Below are 19,889 nucleotides of genomic sequence, written 5' to 3'. Positions count from 1 at the left end.
TTGTAAATAGAGCTGCAGTGAACATTTTGGTATATGACTCTTTGAATTGTGATTTTCTCAGGGTATATGCCCAGTAGTGGGATTGCTGGGTCATATGGTAGTTCTATTTTTAATTTTTTAAGGAACCTCCATACTGTTCTCCATAGTGGCTGTATCAGTTTACATTCCCACTAACAGTGCAAGAGGGTTCCCTTTTCTCCACACCCTCTCCAGCATTAATTGTTTGTAGAATTTTTTTTTTTTTACCCATATTTATGGACTATTGTTTTATTTATTTATATAAATACATTTTGATTCTTGGTCTAGATGACCTAGACTTGCAGTTGATCCTGGTGGTAACCCAGATTTTTTTTTTTTTTTTTTCACACACACACACTGTATTTTATTTTTACAAGAGATAAATAGACTGACACCAAGCATTGTACATGGATGACCACAACAAAAGCAACAATGATTGCAATTACCAAACATGAAACACACTCATACTATGTCACAATATTGACATTCAGTCCAGTAATCCTCCACTGTAACAGCTCCTTTACTTTGCAGTGAAAACTGATTTGTATATTCTTTGCCTCTGAGTTCTTGTGGGATTTTTTTTTTTTTAATTCAGACAGAAAGTCACAAAAATTATACTCATCCTCATCAGTTCACTCAGTCCCATGTAATTAATTTTTTGTTTTTCATCTTGATCTTTTGTTAGCACTTTTATGAGTTCATCAGTTTTTCATTAGAGTTCTGAAAATCCTTATTCATTCAGTTCAGCAGTAGAGTCAGTTACCAGAAACCTGTACTTGTCAGAGTCTTTTCCATGAATTTCTTGAAGATGAAAGCCTTTTATAGGAACATATTTGCAAAAGCATCAGAGTACACCCAGAACTGTCTGTAAATGACAAAAGACTTAAAAATGACCACTGTTAAAGATTTGATGAAAGTTCATAATAATGCAGTTGACAAGAAAATTAGTTATTTCTGAGATACACATTTTAAAGTAATAACTAGGATTATCACTTATAACATTATACCAGAACATATAAGATTTTTAGAAATTTCATGTAATGTCTTGTTTGTAGAATTTTTGATGATGGCCATTCTGACTGGTGTGAGATGGTATCTCATTGTAGTTTCGATTTGCATTTCTCTAATGATTAATGATGTTGAGCGTTCTTTCATGTGTTTGTTGGCAATCTGTATATCTTCTTTGGAGAAAAGTCTATTTAGGTCTTCTGCCCATTTCTGGATTGGGTTGTTTGTTTCTTTGATATTGAGCTGCATGAGCTGCTTGTAAATTTTGGAGATTAATCCTTTGTCAGTTGCTTCATTTGCAAATATTTTCTCCCATTCTGAGGGTTATCTTTTCGTCATATGTTTTCCTTTGCTGTGCAAAAGCTTTTAAGTTTCATTAGGTCCCATTTGTTTATTTTTGTTTTTATTTCCATTTCTCTAGGAGGTGGGTCAAAAAGGATCTTGCTGTGATTTATGTCATGGAGTGTTCTGCCTATGTTTTCCTCTGAGAGTTTGATAGTGTCTGGCCTTACATTTAGGTCTTGAATCCATTTTGAGTTTATTTTTGTGTATGGTGTTAGGGAGTGTTCTAATTTCATTCTTTTACATGTAGCTGTCCAGTTTTCCCAGCACCACTTATTGAAGAGGCTGTCTTTTCTCCACTGTATATTCTTGCCTGCTTTATCAAAGATAAGGTGACCATATGTGCGTGGGTTTATCTCTGGGCTTTCTATCCTGTTCCATTGATCTATATTTCTGTGTTTGTGCCAGTACCATACTCTCTTGATTACTGTAGCTTTGTAGTGTAGTCTGCAGTCAGGGAGCCTGATTCCTCCAGCTCCGTTTTTCTTTCTCAAGATTGCTTTGGCTATTCGGGGTCTTTTGTGTTTTCCATAAAGATTGTGAAATTTTTTGTTCTAGTTCTGTGAAAAATGCCAGTGGTACTTTGATAGGGATTACATTGAATCTGTAGATTGCTTTGGGTAGTATAGTCGTTTTCACAATGTTGATTCTTCCAATCTAAGAACATGGTATATCTCTCCATCTATTTGTATCATCTTTAATTTCTTTCATCAGTGTCTTATAATTTTCTGCATACAGGTCTTTTGTCCCTTAGGTAGGTTTATTCCTAGATATTTTATTCTTTTTGTTGCAATGGTAAATGGGAGTGTTTTCTTAATTTCACTTTCAGATTTTTCATCATTAGTGTATAAGAATGCAAGTGATTTCTGTGCATTAATTTTGTATCCTGCTACTTTACCAAATTCATTGATGAGCTCTAGCAGTTTTCTGGTAGCATCTTTAGGATTCTCTATGTATAGTATGTCATCTGCAAACAGTGACAGCTTTACTTCTTCTTTTCTGATTTGGATTCCTTTTATTTCTTTTTCTTCTCTGATTGCTGTGGTTAAAACTTCCAAAACTATGTTAAATAATAGTGGTGAGAGTGGGCAACCTTGTCTTGTTGCTGATCTTAGTGGACATGGTTTCAGTTTTTCACCATTGAGAACGATGTTGGCTGTGGGTTTGTCATATATGGCCTTTATTATGTTGAGATAAGTTCCCTCTATGCCTACTTTCTGGAGGGTTTTTATCATAAATGGGTGTTGAATTTTGTCGAAAGCTTTCTCTGCATCTGTTGAGATGATCATATGGTTTTTCTCCTTCAATGTGTTAATATGGTTTATCACATTGATTGATTTGCATATATTGAAGAATCCTTGCATTCCTGGGATAAACCCCACTTGATCATGGTGTATGATCCTCTTAATGTGCTGTTGGATTCTGTTTGCAAGTATTTTGTTGAGGATTTTTGCATCTATGTTTATCAGTGATTTTGGCCTGTAGTTTTCTTTTTTTGTGACATCTTTGTCTGGTTTTGGTATCAGGGTGATGGTGGCCTCATAGAATGAGGAAGAGTTTGAGAAGGATAGGTATTAGCTCTTCTCTAACTGTTTGATAGAATTCGCCTGTGGAGCTCCTCTGGACTGACTTATTTATTTATTTATTTTTGGCTGCATTGGGTCTTTGTTGCTGTGTGCGGGCTTTCTCTAGTTGCGGCGAGTGGGCGCTACTCTTCATTGTGGTGCGTGGGCTTCTCATTGTGGTGGCTTCTCTTGTTGCAGAGCACGGGCTCTAGGCACGCGGGCTCAGTAGTTGTGGTTCGTGGGCTCTAGGTGCATAGGCTCAGTAGTTGTGGTGCATGGGCTTAGTTGCTCCGCGACATGTAGGATCTTCCCGGACCAGGGCTCGAACCTGTGTCCCCTGCACTGGCAGGTGGATTCTTTACCACTGCACCACCAGGGAAGTCCCTAATAAGACTTTAAATGTCATACCTAAAGATTACTTCATTTATCCCTTCAAGGGTCTTCAGTTTTACATCTAGCAAAGCCTGAGGTCTTGTGTCTAACAGGTACTACATCAGGCTGCATGACAAAAATGGAAATAGATTATTTTGCTTTTCAGCATTCTACTTGCGTTAGGATACACATGATGTGGCAAGAATTGCTTTTAAATACTACCTTGCACACAGTGTGTTCCACATGAGAGGGCTTAATTTACAGAATTTTCAAAGAAAAGCGATAATAAAGTGATACAGATATACTTACTATAATTTCTCATTGATGTCTTAATATTTCTCTTAATGCGTGAGCACTAATTCATTTCCATAGTACATCCTGTCAGACATTCCCAAAGGTAGTATTGTTATTATCATTAAGATAGTCAAGACTTGGGGCTTCCCTGGTGGCGCAGTGGTTGAGAGTCTGCCTGCCAATACAGGGGACACGGGTTCAAGCCCTGGTCTGGGAAGATCCCACATGCCACGGAGCAACTAGGTCCGTGAGCCACAATTACTGAGCCTGCGCATCTGGAGCCTGTGCTCTGCAACAAGAGAGGCCGCGATAGTGAGAGGCTCACACATCGCGATGAAGAGTGGCCCCCGCTTGCCATAACTGGAGAAAGCCCTCGCACAGAAACGAAGACCCAACACAACCATAAATAAAAAATAAAAATAAATAAATTAAGGTAGTCAAGACTTGGTAGAACTCTGAAAACAAAAGTTCCCCAAATTTCATTACTGTAAAGTCTGATTTAATAAACAATTAGTCCTTTAAAAAAAATGCTAACTTCTTTCTGCTACACTAAATGATAAAAGTTCAAGTCATAATATAATATGATTATATTATAAATATAAATTCCATAGAACTCTCAAATTATTAATATATGGTATAAATAATTGAATTTTTCTAAATCCCATGATCTTTTCCAAATTCACATTATGATTTTTGAACTAAATGAAGTGGTATTTTAAAAGAGAAGTGGTTCTATATACTGTCCTATTGGTCTCTTCGCTCCCCAAGGCAAAGTGGTTTGATTAGATTTATTTATCTGTCAGTTGAACAGGTTTCTTTTCTTGAGATGTTTGCATCAATATTTCAGGCCTGGTTTTGCTTATCTTCCTTCACTTTCTCCTCCTGATGAGATATGAGTCAGTATAATTTTAAACCTCTGTGATTCTGAATTTTAAGTAGTTTAATAAGCCATCATTTCCTGAATTTACTCAAGCTGCTATAAATTTACCAAATGATGAATACCTTATTATGCCACTCAGCTATTATACAAAAGCTGTGAACGTTTGCTGGTTATATTTTTGAATATCTTTATGGGTTTTGTTCATGCTAAATTCTAGTAGCGCCTTCCTTAAAACCAGGAGACACCTCTGCTACCAGGAGATTAAAAGTAAATTAACAATTAAAAGCCTTTTAGAGAACACAGAGCCTTTTCGTAGGAGTTTCCTACCTTCCCTTGGGTCACGGTGACTCATTATCAAGGTTGCCAAAGTGCAGTTCATAATAATATATAATATATAAGGCAGTTTTACACAAGAAGTTTTCTCACTTAATTTTGTGCACTTCCCTGGAAGATGGTTGACCTAGAAAATCTTCAAGTTTTCTTCCGACTCTAAGAGTTTGGAATCATTAGCTGACCCGGTGTCACAGAAAATCACATACCTGTGACATGTTCTAAGGAATGGACAACTTGTGTATGCTCAGGTGGGAGTTTTCCTGGGACCTCAGCTCCTAGATCTGCTTAGTAGAAAGAAGGAGGAAGCCAGAAGTACCAGATGGGAACAAGGATGCTCAAGGACCCAGTCAAAGAAGCTGGTGTTGATACAGGCTTCCCAGGATGCACTGTTTAAAGAGTGTGACTGCAGTCAGGTGTGGAGAGGGGAGGGGAGCCCGGCATTACTAACAAGGAAGGCAAAGAATGACATGACCTTGAGCACATATGAGCTTCAAGGCTCACCCTGGTACTCGGGGGGTCTTCGAGGAGGAGTGTTTTATCACAGGCTTCTATAGACTGTGGGGCTGATGCGACTCACACATTGGAACTCAAATTAAATTTGGTTTAAAAGCATGGCCAGACTTTGGCCTATTACTGGGGCTTGTAGATCTGTGCATCTGGTATAGGTAGCAATAAGACAGGATTTAACCAAAGGAACTGTCATTAATTGTAAATATCACTTCAGACTTCTATGTGCGTGTGACGGCACATCCAAAAGGAGAGGGTAGTTAGAATATGTTTGTTTGTGCCTGATCATACTTCCATGTTCAAAAATAATCTATTGTAATAATTAGTTATGCCAATTATCAGGGGTACAGCATGACCAGAGTCTAATAACATCCTTGCAAACTATTCCAAATAAAATTGTTATTCCAACCAAATTCTGTTTGGTTGATGCAGTTCCTCTTGGCCTCTTTACTCACTCTTTAGTCACTCCAGTCTTTTACTTTTTCTTCATTTCTGACTTCAGGGAACTTGTCAGATAAACAGACTCTGAAACCTCTGACAAATTCCTTGAATAAATGTGTTCAGGACCTCACATGGGAGCGAGGGCACCTTGACAGGAAATGGGATGGCGCGATGCAGGTCCAGATGTCATACTAACATCGGGTCCTTGGTGGTCCCCCGTGCTACATCCTTCAGAATGCAGTGGGCAGCTTCTGGAAAGACCTTGGGTTCACGTTTTATCCCTTGAATATCCAGATAAACTAAAGCCACTTAAACAACAGCACATGTTCGTGATTATAAAACCTCCTGACTCTCTCCATCCCTGTATACAAATATGCTGTCAAGGGAAAGGAAAGAGAGTAGAAGCCGCATGGATCGGTCCACGTTAAAGACCCCAAAGGCCCTGATTTAGAGATGAAGGGACAGAGGAGGGCAAGTCAGAATGGATTACATCAATACCTCTGTCTAGTGTGTTTGTTTATTCTGATCCCACTGAGATCTTGGACATGTAGATGAAGTTCAATCTGTCACTTGAGAGGAGGTATATTTTTAAAGTTCCCAGACTATCATCATCCTTCTCATCATAAATGGCAGAGACATTTAAAGCTGCACCCCACTTGAGAGCTTTGGGCTTTAATTGTTAGACTTTGGAAATTATTAGGGTATTTACATAAGGAGAGACAGAGACAGAGACAGGGAGAGACAGAGACAGAGACAGAGAGAGAAATAGAGAGAGTGGGAAAGAGCGGGAGGGAGAGGGGAAGAGAAAATTGGAATATCCAATCAAGGTGAAATGATGTGAAACAGTTGACTTCCATACTTTGTACCATTGTATGGACTGCTATGATTGGCCAAATTATCTAAGCAAATAGAGGCAATTACAATTTTAAAAGTAAAATCAAACAAAAATATTTTTTAACTTTAAGAATTGTCAGTGACATCAAGGATATATGTTATTAAAACTAAAAATATTCACATAAAAATCAAATACCAGTGGGAATGCATCCCTTCTGAACCCTATTCTTTCAAACTGCATTTCATTAGAAATATCATGGTTATAGGGAAGAAATACTATATCTATGTTATAAGGATTCATTTTCTTTCTTTCTGATAACAGATAAGATCTCTTATCTTCAAAATCATACTGTACTGAAGATGTTGGTGATTGTATAAAATACTAATAGTATTTGTTATAATTGTTATTTATTGCCATTTTGATTATTATTATATTTAACTTTTGGATTGTCCTAATTTTTAAAAATTATTTTACAAAGGCAAATAAAATCACTGTGTGCTCTCAGAGACTTTATAGTCTGGAAGATAAGAGACACATATATTAGGTGCATAATCTAATTAATATTCTTTCCTTTTAGTTTCAGCATGGAGCCCAGCTATGATTTCCTACATATCTATGAAGGAGGGGATTCCAACAGCCCTCTCATTGGAAGTTTCCAGGGCTCTCAAGCCCCAGAAAGAATTGAGAGTAGTGGAAATAGTCTCTTTCTGGCATTTCGAAGTGATGCTTCTGTGGGCTTGTCGGGGTTCGCCATTGAATTTAAAGGTACTGTGATCAGCTTAACTTGTGAGGAAAGTAATTTGTATCGAGATTGCTTTAATCATAAGCATTTATTTATAAAGTCTTGCCTATCTGTTTAATGCATAAAATTCTGACGTCTCTCTCAATCGTCTGGGGAACAGGGTCGATCTCGCCAGTGGAGAAGAAATTTCCAACACGCATTTCTACCTTAGCTGAAAGAAAAGAAAATGGGGGAGGGAGATTTCTTTTTCCAAATTCATAGCCATTTAAAGATAAATTATGATTTGTGCAATAAATAATTTGAGTATTTAAGAATTATTTTAATATGTGTTTTACTATCTTAATTTGTTTCTTGAGGATGACTCAATTTACGTCCATAAATAGCTTAGTTTGTGTTTTGGGGTTTTTTTTTTTGTTTTTTGGGGTTTTTTTGGCTTGCAGGATCTTAGTTCCCCAACCAAGGAATGAATCCGAGCCCTCAACAGTGAAAGCATGGAGCCCTAACCACTGGACTGCCAAGGAATTCCCGATAAATAGCTTAGTTTTATCTCAGTATTTTTCAAGATGTAAAATATCAATTGCCATTTCCCTGTCCTGACCACCCATGGTGGTTGGTTTGATGGGGAGCAAGCACTGATCCTGGTCAGAGCTTTCTTCTTTGGTCACCTCATGAGTGACTCCCACTTCTTTGGGATCCACCACCCCCTGTCACTAGCATCCAGAGAAAACAAACAGACAGACTCACAAACAAAGATCACCCCAACCTAAGCATTTTGCTGTTGGGTTCATGAAAATAAATATATATTTTTTTCAAATCTGTTTCTCATGTGAACAAGGGAAACACGGGGTATATTACAAAGAATCAGAGAAAAGGATTTATCAAAATATTAATTGACAGTAGTGAGTGCTTTATAAAAAATAATGAAAATGTATACATTTATTTACACTTTTGAGTTAGTTATTAGTTACTAGAATTATAAAATAAAATATAGGGTATGTTTCATCTATGTTAACCCTTTAATGGACTTGTATTTCTTGATATGGTTTTTAAGTAGGAAATTAATCTACTTCCTCAAAAACGCTGAAATCTACAAATTTACTGATCTTTAGTACAATATACAATTTTTAAAAATTTAAACAATTCAGCACTTGAAGGAGTTGCTGTGCTTTTTGGATGGAATCCATTAATGTTCACAAATAATTAACAGCAGTACTTTTAAGTATTTGCCATATCATTAGACAGTTTCTGTATTAATAGACAATGCCCATTCTGTAATGAGTAAAAAATCACACGTTTCATCTAAATATAAGACTGTAAGGAATGGGAGAGAATATTTGCAAATGATGAGACCAACATGGGGTTAATATCTAAAATATATAAACAACTCATACAACTCAATACCAAGAAAGCAAACAATGCAATAAAAAATGGACAGAAGACCTAAAGAGACATTTTTGCAAAAAGAAAGACATACAGATGTCTAACAGGCACATGAGAAGATTTTCAGCATTGTTAATTGTTAGAGAAATGCAAATCAAAACAACAATGAAGTATAACGTTACTCTGGTCAGAATGGCCATCATGAAAAAGTCTACAAATAACAAATGTTGGCGAGGGTGTAGAGAAAAGGGAACCCTCCTGCACTGTTGGTGGGAATGTAAATTGGCGCAGCCACTATGGAGAACAGTATGGAGGGTCCTCAAAAAGCTAAAACTAGAGTTGCCATATGAGCCAGCAATGGACTACTACTCAACCATAAAAAAGAATTAAATTCTGCCATTTGCAGAAACATGAACAGACCTAGAAAAATTATGCTTAGTGAAATAAGTCAGACAGTGAAAGACAGATATTGTATAATATCACTTGTATGTGGAATCTAAAAATAATGCAAATGAATGTATATGCAAAACAAAAACAGACTCACAGACAAACTTACAGAAAACAAACTTATAGTCACCAAAGGGGAGAGGGAAGGGGGGAGGGACAAATTAGGGGTATGGGATTAACAGATACAAACTACTATGTATAAAATAGATAACAACAAGGATATTTTCTATAGCACAGGGAATTACAACCATTATCTTGTAATAACTTATAATGGAGTATAATCTTCAAAAATACTGAATCACTATGCTGTACAACTGAGACTAATATAATATTGTAAATCAAGTATACTTCAATGAAAAAAAAAGACTGTACACCTGTCATCACCTTGTATTCCCCAGGGCATCCTAGGGAAAGAGAATCTGCAGATGAGTGAATAAATGCAGTAGAACTTGTGTCCCTCATGATAGGGGTACAGGGCTGCCTCTTTGGTCTGGTTCTTTGGGTACCAGCAGAGCCTTCTAAATGGGCGCTAGAGCTCTCATGCTTTAAAAGTTCTCCAGTGGAGCCTGTGAAAAAAAAAAATCATCAGAAAACAAGGAAGGACACAGCAATGATACAGCATCCAGCAAGTACAAGGCCCCATACGGTGAGGGAAGCAGGGAGTGGACCCGGCTCTTGGGCTTGACCAGAAGGAGCCACGGGGCAGTCGTGCCGAGTGACCCCAGGGGCCCGGCGGCTTCGGCGCAGGCGTTCTGGGAGGCGTCCATAAGCAGAACAGACAGGAACCAGGGCAGAGCACACCGCGTAATGAAGTCATCTCACTGGGAAATGTGACAACTTGTAAGCAAAAAGCATGCCATGAGTTATCACCAAACATCCTGGAACTGACAACTTAGTAAATGCAAGTAAAAGCTTCGATGCAGTGCGTTTGGAGAAATCAAGAAAAACTGACCATCAGCGGTCTCAATTTGCAACACAGAGCAGAAAATCGTGGGAGTGGTATTTAACCAAACAGTACACTAAACCGACAGACACTTATAATAACAAAAAGTGATCAAAAAGGCCAACCAGGCAACAGGCATGTATTTTTTTCTCCATCATTTTTTTAAGTATAATTTTAGTTATTTTATTTTTTATTTTTGGCTGCGTTGGGTCTTCGTTGCTGCACGCGGGCTTTCTCTAGTTGTGGCGAGTGGGGGCTACTCTTCGTTGCGGTGCGCGGGCTTCTCACTGCGGTGGCTTCTCGTTGCGGAGCATGGGCTCTAGGCGCGCAGGCTTCAGTAGTTGTGGCTCACGGGCTCAGTAGTTGTGGCTCACAGGCTCTAGAGCGCAGGCTCAGTAGTTGTGGTGCACGGGCTTCAGTAGTTGTGGTTCGTGGGCTCTAGAGCGCAGGCTCAGTAGTTGTGGTGCACGGGCTTAGTTGCTCCGCAGCATGTGGGATCTTCCCAGACTAGGGCTCGAACCCGTATCCCCTGCACTGGCAGGCGAATTCTTAACCTCTGTGCCACCAGGGGAGCCCTTTCTCCATCATTTTATAGTAGAAAAATATATGCCCTAGACCAGTGCTTGTATTTATTAGACACTCAATACATTCTGTTGGATGACAGAGTAAACGGCATCCGATGGAAGGACTGTTCTCGTGCCCACAGTTTTATTTATTCGTCCCTTATTTGCTTAAAATAAACAATCTGTGTTCTCTATGGGATCTAAGGCAGCGTTTAAGAATTATCAGAATGTCCCCTACTCCTTGAAATATCCAAATTGGTTTTCAATAAAATGGTTAGAGTGTTGGTCCCAACACAGTACACAACTATTGCTGTGAGTCTCTAACCAGAGCAAAAATAGAGGACCTGGAGGGGTTTCCACAATTTATATATATGATATAATATATTCATGATATATACAATAATTAATATATTATACATGGCATATGATACATATGATGTATGATAATATATAATACATATGATATATTACAGATGGTATATGATGTACGATACACGTGATAGTATAATGTTTATATATTTATGTTGCACTTTAACCAAAGTATGTAAATAAAATATTCTAATAGCTGGTTATAATAATTAGGCCAACAGTTGCCAAAGAGATTTCTGTTTGGCTGATGTTGACACATAGGTCATTAAAAATATAATGAGAGATACTGAATAAATACAGTTAAACAGGCCTCTTCTCCGTCCTGCAGGACGTCACAAAGTTTGTGCTTTTCCCTCTTCCACTGTTTGTTATCCATTCCTAAGAGGATGTAGGATGTAGTTTTCAGAGCTCATTGCATCTTTACTCTTTACCGGCTCACCTGCCACAATCTCCCAGGAGCGTCTTCTTCCTGACACTACTGTGTGGATTTACTCATTGGCCATAGGTAGACACTCAGGAAGGGAAAGTGCTTAAAGAGGAACATAATCCACATTAATCACAACCCCCAAAAAGGTAAAATGCTGGCTTCCACTTATACTTCCCAGAGATTTTTTATGTGTTTGCTTAACCCTGGGGCAAAGATTGTCAAGCCAAATAGAAAGAACTGAAACATATTTATTTTATCCACTCAAGTTATCCTTGAACCTATATTGACATTAATAACCCCATTCATGAATAACACATTCGTGACAAATAGCATTTTCTTAACTTTAGGCCAAAAACATGAAGAAAAACATTTCAGTATAACATCTATATTGATCCCCTGAAGATCTGTAAAATTCAATTCAGAGCCTTCTGACGTTACAAGGGGCTTTGCTGATGGAGTGAAGGACGTTGACAAGCACAAACAGAAAGCAATTCAAATGATGGAATTGCACACAACAGAAGGAGATATAGACACATGATTTAGAGACATTTGGAAGGTCTGCTGAAATATGACATTTACAGTGTTGATGCTACCAGCACATAAGTGGCACTACCCACACAGCTACAGGACTGTGAGAAAGAAAGAAGAGAGCTTTGTATTTATATCTGGGAAAAGAGAGGCTTTTAGCAAATGCCTCCTTTAGTGGACCCCACAGCTGGACAGATCTCTGCAGTGCGTTTTTGTGAAAGTTATTTAACCGCTCTTGAGCTTCAGATTCTCAAAATGTAGAATGGGGCCACAGATCATCCTCACATTGCAGAGGTGGAGTGAAGATTTGAATGAAAAACATGCAGTGTACCCAGCTCAGCGCCTGATACATAACATGCCCTCAATTCCTTTGAGCAGTTATTAGAATTAGAATAGAACTGTGTTGAACAATTATTAAATCCCAGACACAGGGCTTGACCCTTATGGATCAGGAAATGTGCTTTCCAGCTAAGTGTGGCTTCACTGACTTAGTGAGAGTGGTGAAAGATCAGAACTTCTTTCCATGGTTATCTCACCAGCATGAGAAATCGCTCTTAATTTACATGAATTAAATCAATTTCCTTTTGAGAAGCCGAATTCTCCCATCTCTTCCTAAAATGTGTTGTGATTTCATGAATTAAGTACAAAAGTCAGGAAATCAACCTCAACAGCAATTCTGTAGTGAATTGTCATTTGAAAAATAAGAAATAATTTTATTGAAAGGAGTTTTTTTCTATTTTTCTATGATAATTATTAACTTGAACATTAATTGACAACTTGGTCAATTAGTCCAATTTTTTTGAGCATATTGTATATGCTGGACACTGTTCTAGGTACTAAAAATATAAACAACCGACAACAAAAAAATAAAATAAAATTCCTGCCCTCATGGAGTTTACACTCATGTCTTCCACAGAGAAACCACGGGAAGCCTGTTTTGACCCTGGAAACATAATGAATGGGACAAGGATTGGGACGGACTTCAAACTTGGCTCAACTATCACGTACCAGTGTGACTCTGGCTACAAGATCGCTGACCCATCTTCCATCACGTGTGTGATTGGAGCGGATGGAAAACCCGCCTGGAACCGGGTCTTGCCCTCCTGCAATGGTACGTATGGAACCGGTGTTTCCTTCAGGGATAACTTCCCTCTGGAATTCGGACTCTCATTTTGGAGACAGTTTGCACTTCAATCCTGTATCCCCTCATCACTGGTGGGGAAACCCCGCAGAGCAACGTGGGATAAGAACTTGACCTTCCTTGGTCGTTTAATTTACCCACTGGATTAGCCATTCTCAGAGCTTTCTGGAAGGGGAGATATTTTTCTCTCACTTAGATCGTTTGGCATTTCTAACTGCTGTTTCTATGTATGAGAGATGCAAATTACCAGTCTCTAGGTGGCCTCTGTCTCTCTGCTTCTGTCTCTGTCTCTGTCTGTCTCCCTCTTGCTCTCTGTCTTTCTCTATTTCTCTGCCTTTCTGTGTGTGTGTGTGTGTGTGTGTATCTCCCTCTGTCTGTGTCTCTGTCTGTCTCTCTGTCTCTGCCTCTCTCTCTCTACATATATACACATACATATACATATATTGTGTATATAAGGATGTATCATTTCCCCCAAAATACCAACAGTTTGTAATTCCTCATGTACATTAAATAATAAAAGCACCTATTAGAGGGTAAGGTCAACCTTCAAGAACAGGCAGTGCGATCCTACAGTGACAGAAGTCAGGTTGCAGTTGCCTTTGGCGGGATGTGCTGAGAGGAGGGGTCTGAACACAGACTTCTGGGCCGTCCTCCAGGTTCTGTGTCTGGTGGGTAGCTTCGTGGGACCCTCCACAGGCAAAACTCCAGACTATGTGATACACCTTAAAAAGGAGACAGTAAAATCCTGTGGTTTGTGACAGAAAAATTGACTCCAAGGTTACTTTAGGATGAACTCAAGGACTGGTTTAGTTAGATACACTGAACTAATGAAATAAACATCTTTTCCTTAGGATGGCTCTGATGCTTCTTGTAACTTCCGACCAAAGTGGTGCTTCAGAAAATTAGTACGTGAAAAATCCGAGCAAACAACACAGGCGAACAGACCTGACGCCGTGGGTTGCTCTGGCATGTCTGTGTTTCTGGGTTTGTCTTATGACCCTGAGAGCTTTTCCGTTCAGGAACCCAGTCCTCCAGCCCTGCAGTACTCAAGGTTGGCGCAGACAGGGAACTTCACACACGTTTTCAGAGGAAATGAATAAATCAGGGAATAGCCAAAACAATTTCCAGTGAAAATTGAAGTCTTCCTAGTCTTACATATTTTATCCTCTAGCAGTAAACGCAGGGAAATAATTATTGCTGTTTCTCAGATTCCAGGAGGTTCGTGCGAGGGGAGAATGGTGAAGGGCCCACGTGGCTGTGTGGGGCGTCCAGATGATGTCTTTATGTCTGTGTAAACGTTACAGTAAGCTTTGAGTCGGCGGCATCACAGTGCTCCTCTGTGAGGGTTAGAAGAGCGTCCTCGTGCGTTCACTAGAGTCACCTCAAAATGGCATCCTTAAAAGTGTGCACTGTATTAAATTCAAACATACTCTGAACTTATGGGTGATGATGATAAATTCTTTAGCCATAGCCTAAATGAGAAAAATGAGGTCACATTTAGGCAATAGATAAATAATTTAATTTTAAATTAGAGATTTTTTTCCCGTATCTGAAGACCCGTGAACTCAAGCATAGTTTCTGTTAACCAGTCATCACATTTATGTGCATAAAACATACAACACTGATTTTTCCTTAAGTTATTTATTTCAATTTAAATAAAACTAAAAATTCCAAATCATTAAACAGAAATGTCCTCTCCCATAGTTTATTTTGGATATCTCAAGGAGAACAGCACATTTTGTGCTGAATTAATGCCTGTGGATCACTCAGATCACCAGTTAAACTAAGCGAATGTTGCTATATTTTAAACATTTTGATAGTTCATATATTAAGGGATGTATTTTGGGCTAGTTTGTTTTAAATTCATGATATAATTTTTCTTTCTATTGCCTACATTTTTTTGTTCATTGATGTTTCCTATTGAATTAGAACAAAAATGGAAACAGCCTGGAGTCTCTTTCATGGGTCAGAATGGCTTTTATTTACTTATGTTGTTTTTGGTTTACATTCAAATTTGATTGTATTTTGTTGCCTTTATATATGAGACATATACTCCAATTAACCAAATGGATGAGTCAGTTTCTTGTTACCATCTGCAATGAATACTGTTGCAAATCTTTTTTCATTTAGGAAATGATCTGTTTAATACATTAATTACCAAAGAGTAACAGCATATTTATTTTCCTTCTCTTATCACATTAATATAAAAGAATTTCTAACATGAGAAAGACCATGCCTGTTTCTCAGGTTAACACAGTAACATGGACAGAGTAATTGTTAAGAATTAAATGAAGATTCTCTACATATTTTTCTCAATTTCACAAATGTTTGGTTGTGTTTGAAGGATGTTATGCAGTTTGCGTGCTAATCTTTAAATCTGGGGAAAAATGTATAAGCATAGCGCAATTTATCAAGGTAGCAGAGGACCTAAAATGCCATGTTTGTTTTCTTTCATTTCATCCTTTTTATTTTTTAGTGTTTTCTATTATCATAAAATAATGATCTTTCATCCTACCCATTAACAAACTAAATTTTTGTAGTTATACTTGAACAAATATATCAGAAGATATAAGATTTCTGTTTGATAAGATTTCTGTTTGATCATTTGGGCATCAAAATATTAGCTCAGTGAAGATTTATTTCCACTTTTCATTTATGCTTGTTGTTTAAACTTTGAAATAGATAAACTTTTTAATAGAAAAGGAATATTTGCAAAATGATGTGCTTAAATTTTATATGTCTAAAAGAAAATAGATTTCCATTCTTCATTTGTACTTATTTTTAAAAATTTGAACTTTTGAGTGTTTAAGAAAAATTATAGTTCTGAAATAACCTGGTTGAATTTATATGGCTAATTTTCTTAAAATTAAGTGATATGTCTAAAATGGTGGAATGAGGCTCCCAGCATTTCACTGAAAACCTTGAGCTTTGAAATTTAACTTACAGAAATTTCCTCTATCTAAAAGTGAAAAAATTTTTTTTCTATTTAAGATTGTAAAAAAAGCCATGGTAAGTGTTTTAAGGTGATAAAATTATTCTGAGTTAAGACATCAGCATGAAGGCTGCTCTTAGCTTAGTTAAGGGAAATCTCTACTAGTTGATCATAAATAGATTATAACTGTCAGGTATTTAAGCTGTCTTCCTTTGACTTTTAGAATATGACTTCAGTTTTCCAGCTGCGTAAAGCTGGACCTGGGAAGTCTCCTGCCAAATCATCAATGAGGTGCTTTGACACTAGCATCAGCATTCTGAGCAGCTTTATTAATCCTGGAGAAAGTCCCATCCATCAATTAGGACTTAACAATGTGCTAATTAACATTCAAAAGATTTGACACGTCATCCCCGATTTCTATCCTTTTTAATGCTTGAAAACTGTCACATTAAGAAGAAGTAAGCTATAGAAATATAAACTTTCTCAAATACTGAAAAATAATTCTGAATTCAGATCAGAGAAGGTGTATCTAGGATAAGAAGGCATGCAGTCAGGCCACAAAGGGCACAGCTGAGGTGCAGTTGGCGTCACTTCAGTGGATAAATAGTGTCCTAAGTAGATGAGCAGACGTGAACCTCTTTTTAAGTAAAAATATGAGGAATTGAAGTATTCGCAGTTTAATCCCGAAACTGGGATTTAGTTGAAAGTCTATTTTAAGATGTTTAACAATAGTATTTTGAATATCCAGACTACAGTATTTTTCTATTTTCTCAGCAAGAGCAATGCTGGGGGTAAAAAGATGATCAGAGGGAAAATAAACACACACACACTCGCTCTCTCTCTGAACTGTGCATATAACACCTCGTCAGTGTACCTGCCCTGACTTTGTAGTTTTGGGTTCCTTCAGCTCTCAATGGAACTTATAGGAAGAGACCCCACACCCACTAGTAACTATACATGTCACTCTCGAGCTGAATCTACGATGAAAAACACAACAAGAACTAAAAGTAAACATTACTTTTTTTTAGTTCCATAGTAATATAAAGACAATAGAAAACTGAAATAATCTTTGTATCTCTTAAGTTAATATGATGGTTGATATCAACCAGAAAGTTCTGGTAGGCTTTTGACGTATTGATAAGAATTTTTCTTTATTGGACCTATTTTTATTATCATGACAACTGTTTTCATTATTATTTTAGCATGTCTGAGAACGTTCTTAAAAATAATATTAGGTCTTCCTCTTAAGTTGAATTACTTTTTTTCTCACCTCGTCAGTCTTTTTCTTTTTCTTTTACTTTTGATAGCAATGTAAAATCAGTTTTTAACTGTGATGTTTTGTTAAGTTTTTGAATAATCATGCTCATTTGTTCAGTGCTTTCATTTTTAGGTCACCTGTCACCTGCCATGTGGTTACGCACAGCACGTAATTCTCCGTTGGTCTGTTTCAGCCCCCTGTGGAGGCCAGTACACTGGATCAGAAGGGGTGGTCTTGTCACCCAACTACCCTCACAATTATACAGCTGGTCAGATCTGCCTCTATTCCATAACGGTACCAAAGGAATTTGGTAAGATTTTCTTCTTATTTTTAATTCACTGTCATATCACTTTCGGTGTTAATATTTCCATCATTTTATAAACAAATATCCCAGCTCTTGGTATAATAAAATAATATAAAAGAAGATGACTTAAAGTAACAGGTTTTCCAAACATGTCTTATACAAGATCCACTACAATTCTTTTATCAGTGTGATACAAAATTCTTCAATTTCCTTCTCGGATTCTGATCCAGAATAATCAGAGAGAATAAATTTGCCTTTGTTCTTATTTTTGTTAGAAAAAAGCATTTCTCCTTTGGTTGTTTAGTGTGTAGAGGAGGATTGCAGCCTCACATGTGAGCCAGGGGAACACTGATCAGCCTGTGGGGTATTGGCACATATATTTGGTTATTGATTATGCTGGAAATCACTGGATCAGTGAACATACCTTTGAGTGACAGGAGATGTAAAAGCAGGCAGAGTCCTATCTGACCCCTCCAAACCTGGCATCCTGGTTTCCCTCCTAAACTTTGCTTCCAACCTAGCCAGTTTTCTGGGATGGCTTCATTTCTAGAAGAACCTTCTCTGGTGGTTTCCTGGTGGTTTACTCAACACCGGATCCCCACATCTTCCCTCTCACTCTTGGCCAGGAAAATATTTTTGTGTTGGATTCTTTCCTGGAGTCAACCAGATAGTAGCTTTTATAATTTTATGGAATAGTTCCTTTTTCCCAACAGTAAAATTTAGAGCCCAACATAGTCAAGGTTTTTTTCTATACACTCAAAATAGCAGCCATTCACTCATAGAAATAAAACAGATAACAATTCTAAGGTTAGATTCTGTTTGAGGGAAAACATTTTAAAAATACAATTATGTGACAAGAAAGTTAATTTCTGCTTAAGAAACTTGCATATGGGAGACAAATGATTTCTATGAACTTCTGTTGTATTAATCACAGGCTTCTTAAAATCAAATGAAAACCTCCCCCCAAGCACTTATTTCAGCATTTGCTATTTTAGATCACGGGCTCTTCATGAACTGTGCGATGCAACTTGCTTAGTCTCTTAAGCCAAATCGTTTAGCTTCTGCTTTCCGCCAGTTCTCAAGGATGGTTGAGTTTTCAGGCAAGGCTCTCCTTGTATCATCTTGCCATGATAAGAAGAGCATGTGCCTGGGACTTGGAGAGTGATGGATGTGAACACGGAAACCAAGGCAGAGGCAGAGGGACCAGCTTCCCAAAAGGCAGAGAGTGGATCCACTTTATGAGCAAATGGGAAATATCAGTCTCATTTAAAAACTGAAAGACTGGGCTTCAAAATATTTATTTTGTTATAAAAAATGGACAGTAAAACTTAGAATAAGTCCTAGACTTTCACTCTTTATGCTGGACCAATACCTCTGAAGTCCCTTATTTAGCCTCAGTTAATACATTTTTTCACTTAAATTCCCAACAACATTCCTCCAATTACTTTCCCATGAATATTCCTTTTATTTTTATTCATGGATACTTGACAAAATATAATTATCACAATAGAATGTAGCAGCCAGAGTTTATGATTTTAGTTTATTATAAAATTTTATTGAGTTGTCACAACACAATTATGACTTTTCAGCAGTAAAAAAGTTACACTCCTATCCTAAATATTGATAATAATTTCCCAATATGAAAGGTTTAATGGCATAAATTTATCATATTCTATCTGGGCAGAAAACTTTAGTCTGGAATAAAATAGTTATAAAGAATCCTTAATAAAAACCTATACTACCTTATCTATTATTTTTTCCCCCTCTTCCTTACTCTTTTCTGAGAAGTGAATCGATCAATTAGCAATTAATTCAATGATTGTGATAAGTGCTAAGATGAGTAAAATACTCTTTGGGTGCCTGAGATGCCCAGCAAATATTATGGGATGGGGTGACTGTCCCTATTGTGGGAAGGGGCTTCTTACACAAGTTCCGAATGGAAAGTGTCATGGAAGACAGATCATCAGATATCCTAATTTCCTCCCTATTTTCATCCAAAAGCATCACCAGAGTATCCTTTCTAAAACAAAAATCTGATCATGAAAACACCTTTATAAACGTTTTCACTCACTCCTCTTGCCCCCAGAGCAAAATCCACGCGTTTCCTGGCCTTCAGGGCTCTGAAGTCTCAGGCTGCGTGGCCTTGCTCCCCCGTCCCTCCCCCACCCCCTTTATCCACTGAGTGTTAGCAAAACAGACCTTTCACCTGCCAAATACTGCTCCTTATGTTCGCTTGCTGAAATAACCCCTTGTGTCCCAT

At 37.7% G+C, this 19,889-nt stretch overlaps 1 protein-coding gene across 1 annotated transcript in view; it reads left to right on the top strand.

Moving 5' to 3' along the window:
- CSMD1 (CUB and Sushi multiple domains 1) overlaps positions 1-19,889 on the top strand; it is a 1,790,960-nt gene that overhangs the window by 1,569,831 nt on the left and 201,240 nt on the right. The window contains exons 29-31 of the mRNA XM_082374695.1: positions 7,173-7,360; positions 12,911-13,105; positions 17,519-17,635. Of these exons, the coding sequence (XP_082230821.1) occupies positions 7,173-7,360; positions 12,911-13,105; positions 17,519-17,635 (500 nt within the window). The remainder of the gene's footprint in view (positions 1-7,172; positions 7,361-12,910; positions 13,106-17,518; positions 17,636-19,889) is intronic.

Source organism: Balaenoptera borealis (genome assembly GCF_965194805.1).
Source record: "Balaenoptera borealis genome assembly, chromosome: 21".
NCBI classification, from domain to species: domain Eukaryota; kingdom Metazoa; phylum Chordata; class Mammalia; order Artiodactyla; family Balaenopteridae; genus Balaenoptera; species Balaenoptera borealis.
This window is presented reverse-complemented; position numbering and strand designations above follow the sequence as displayed.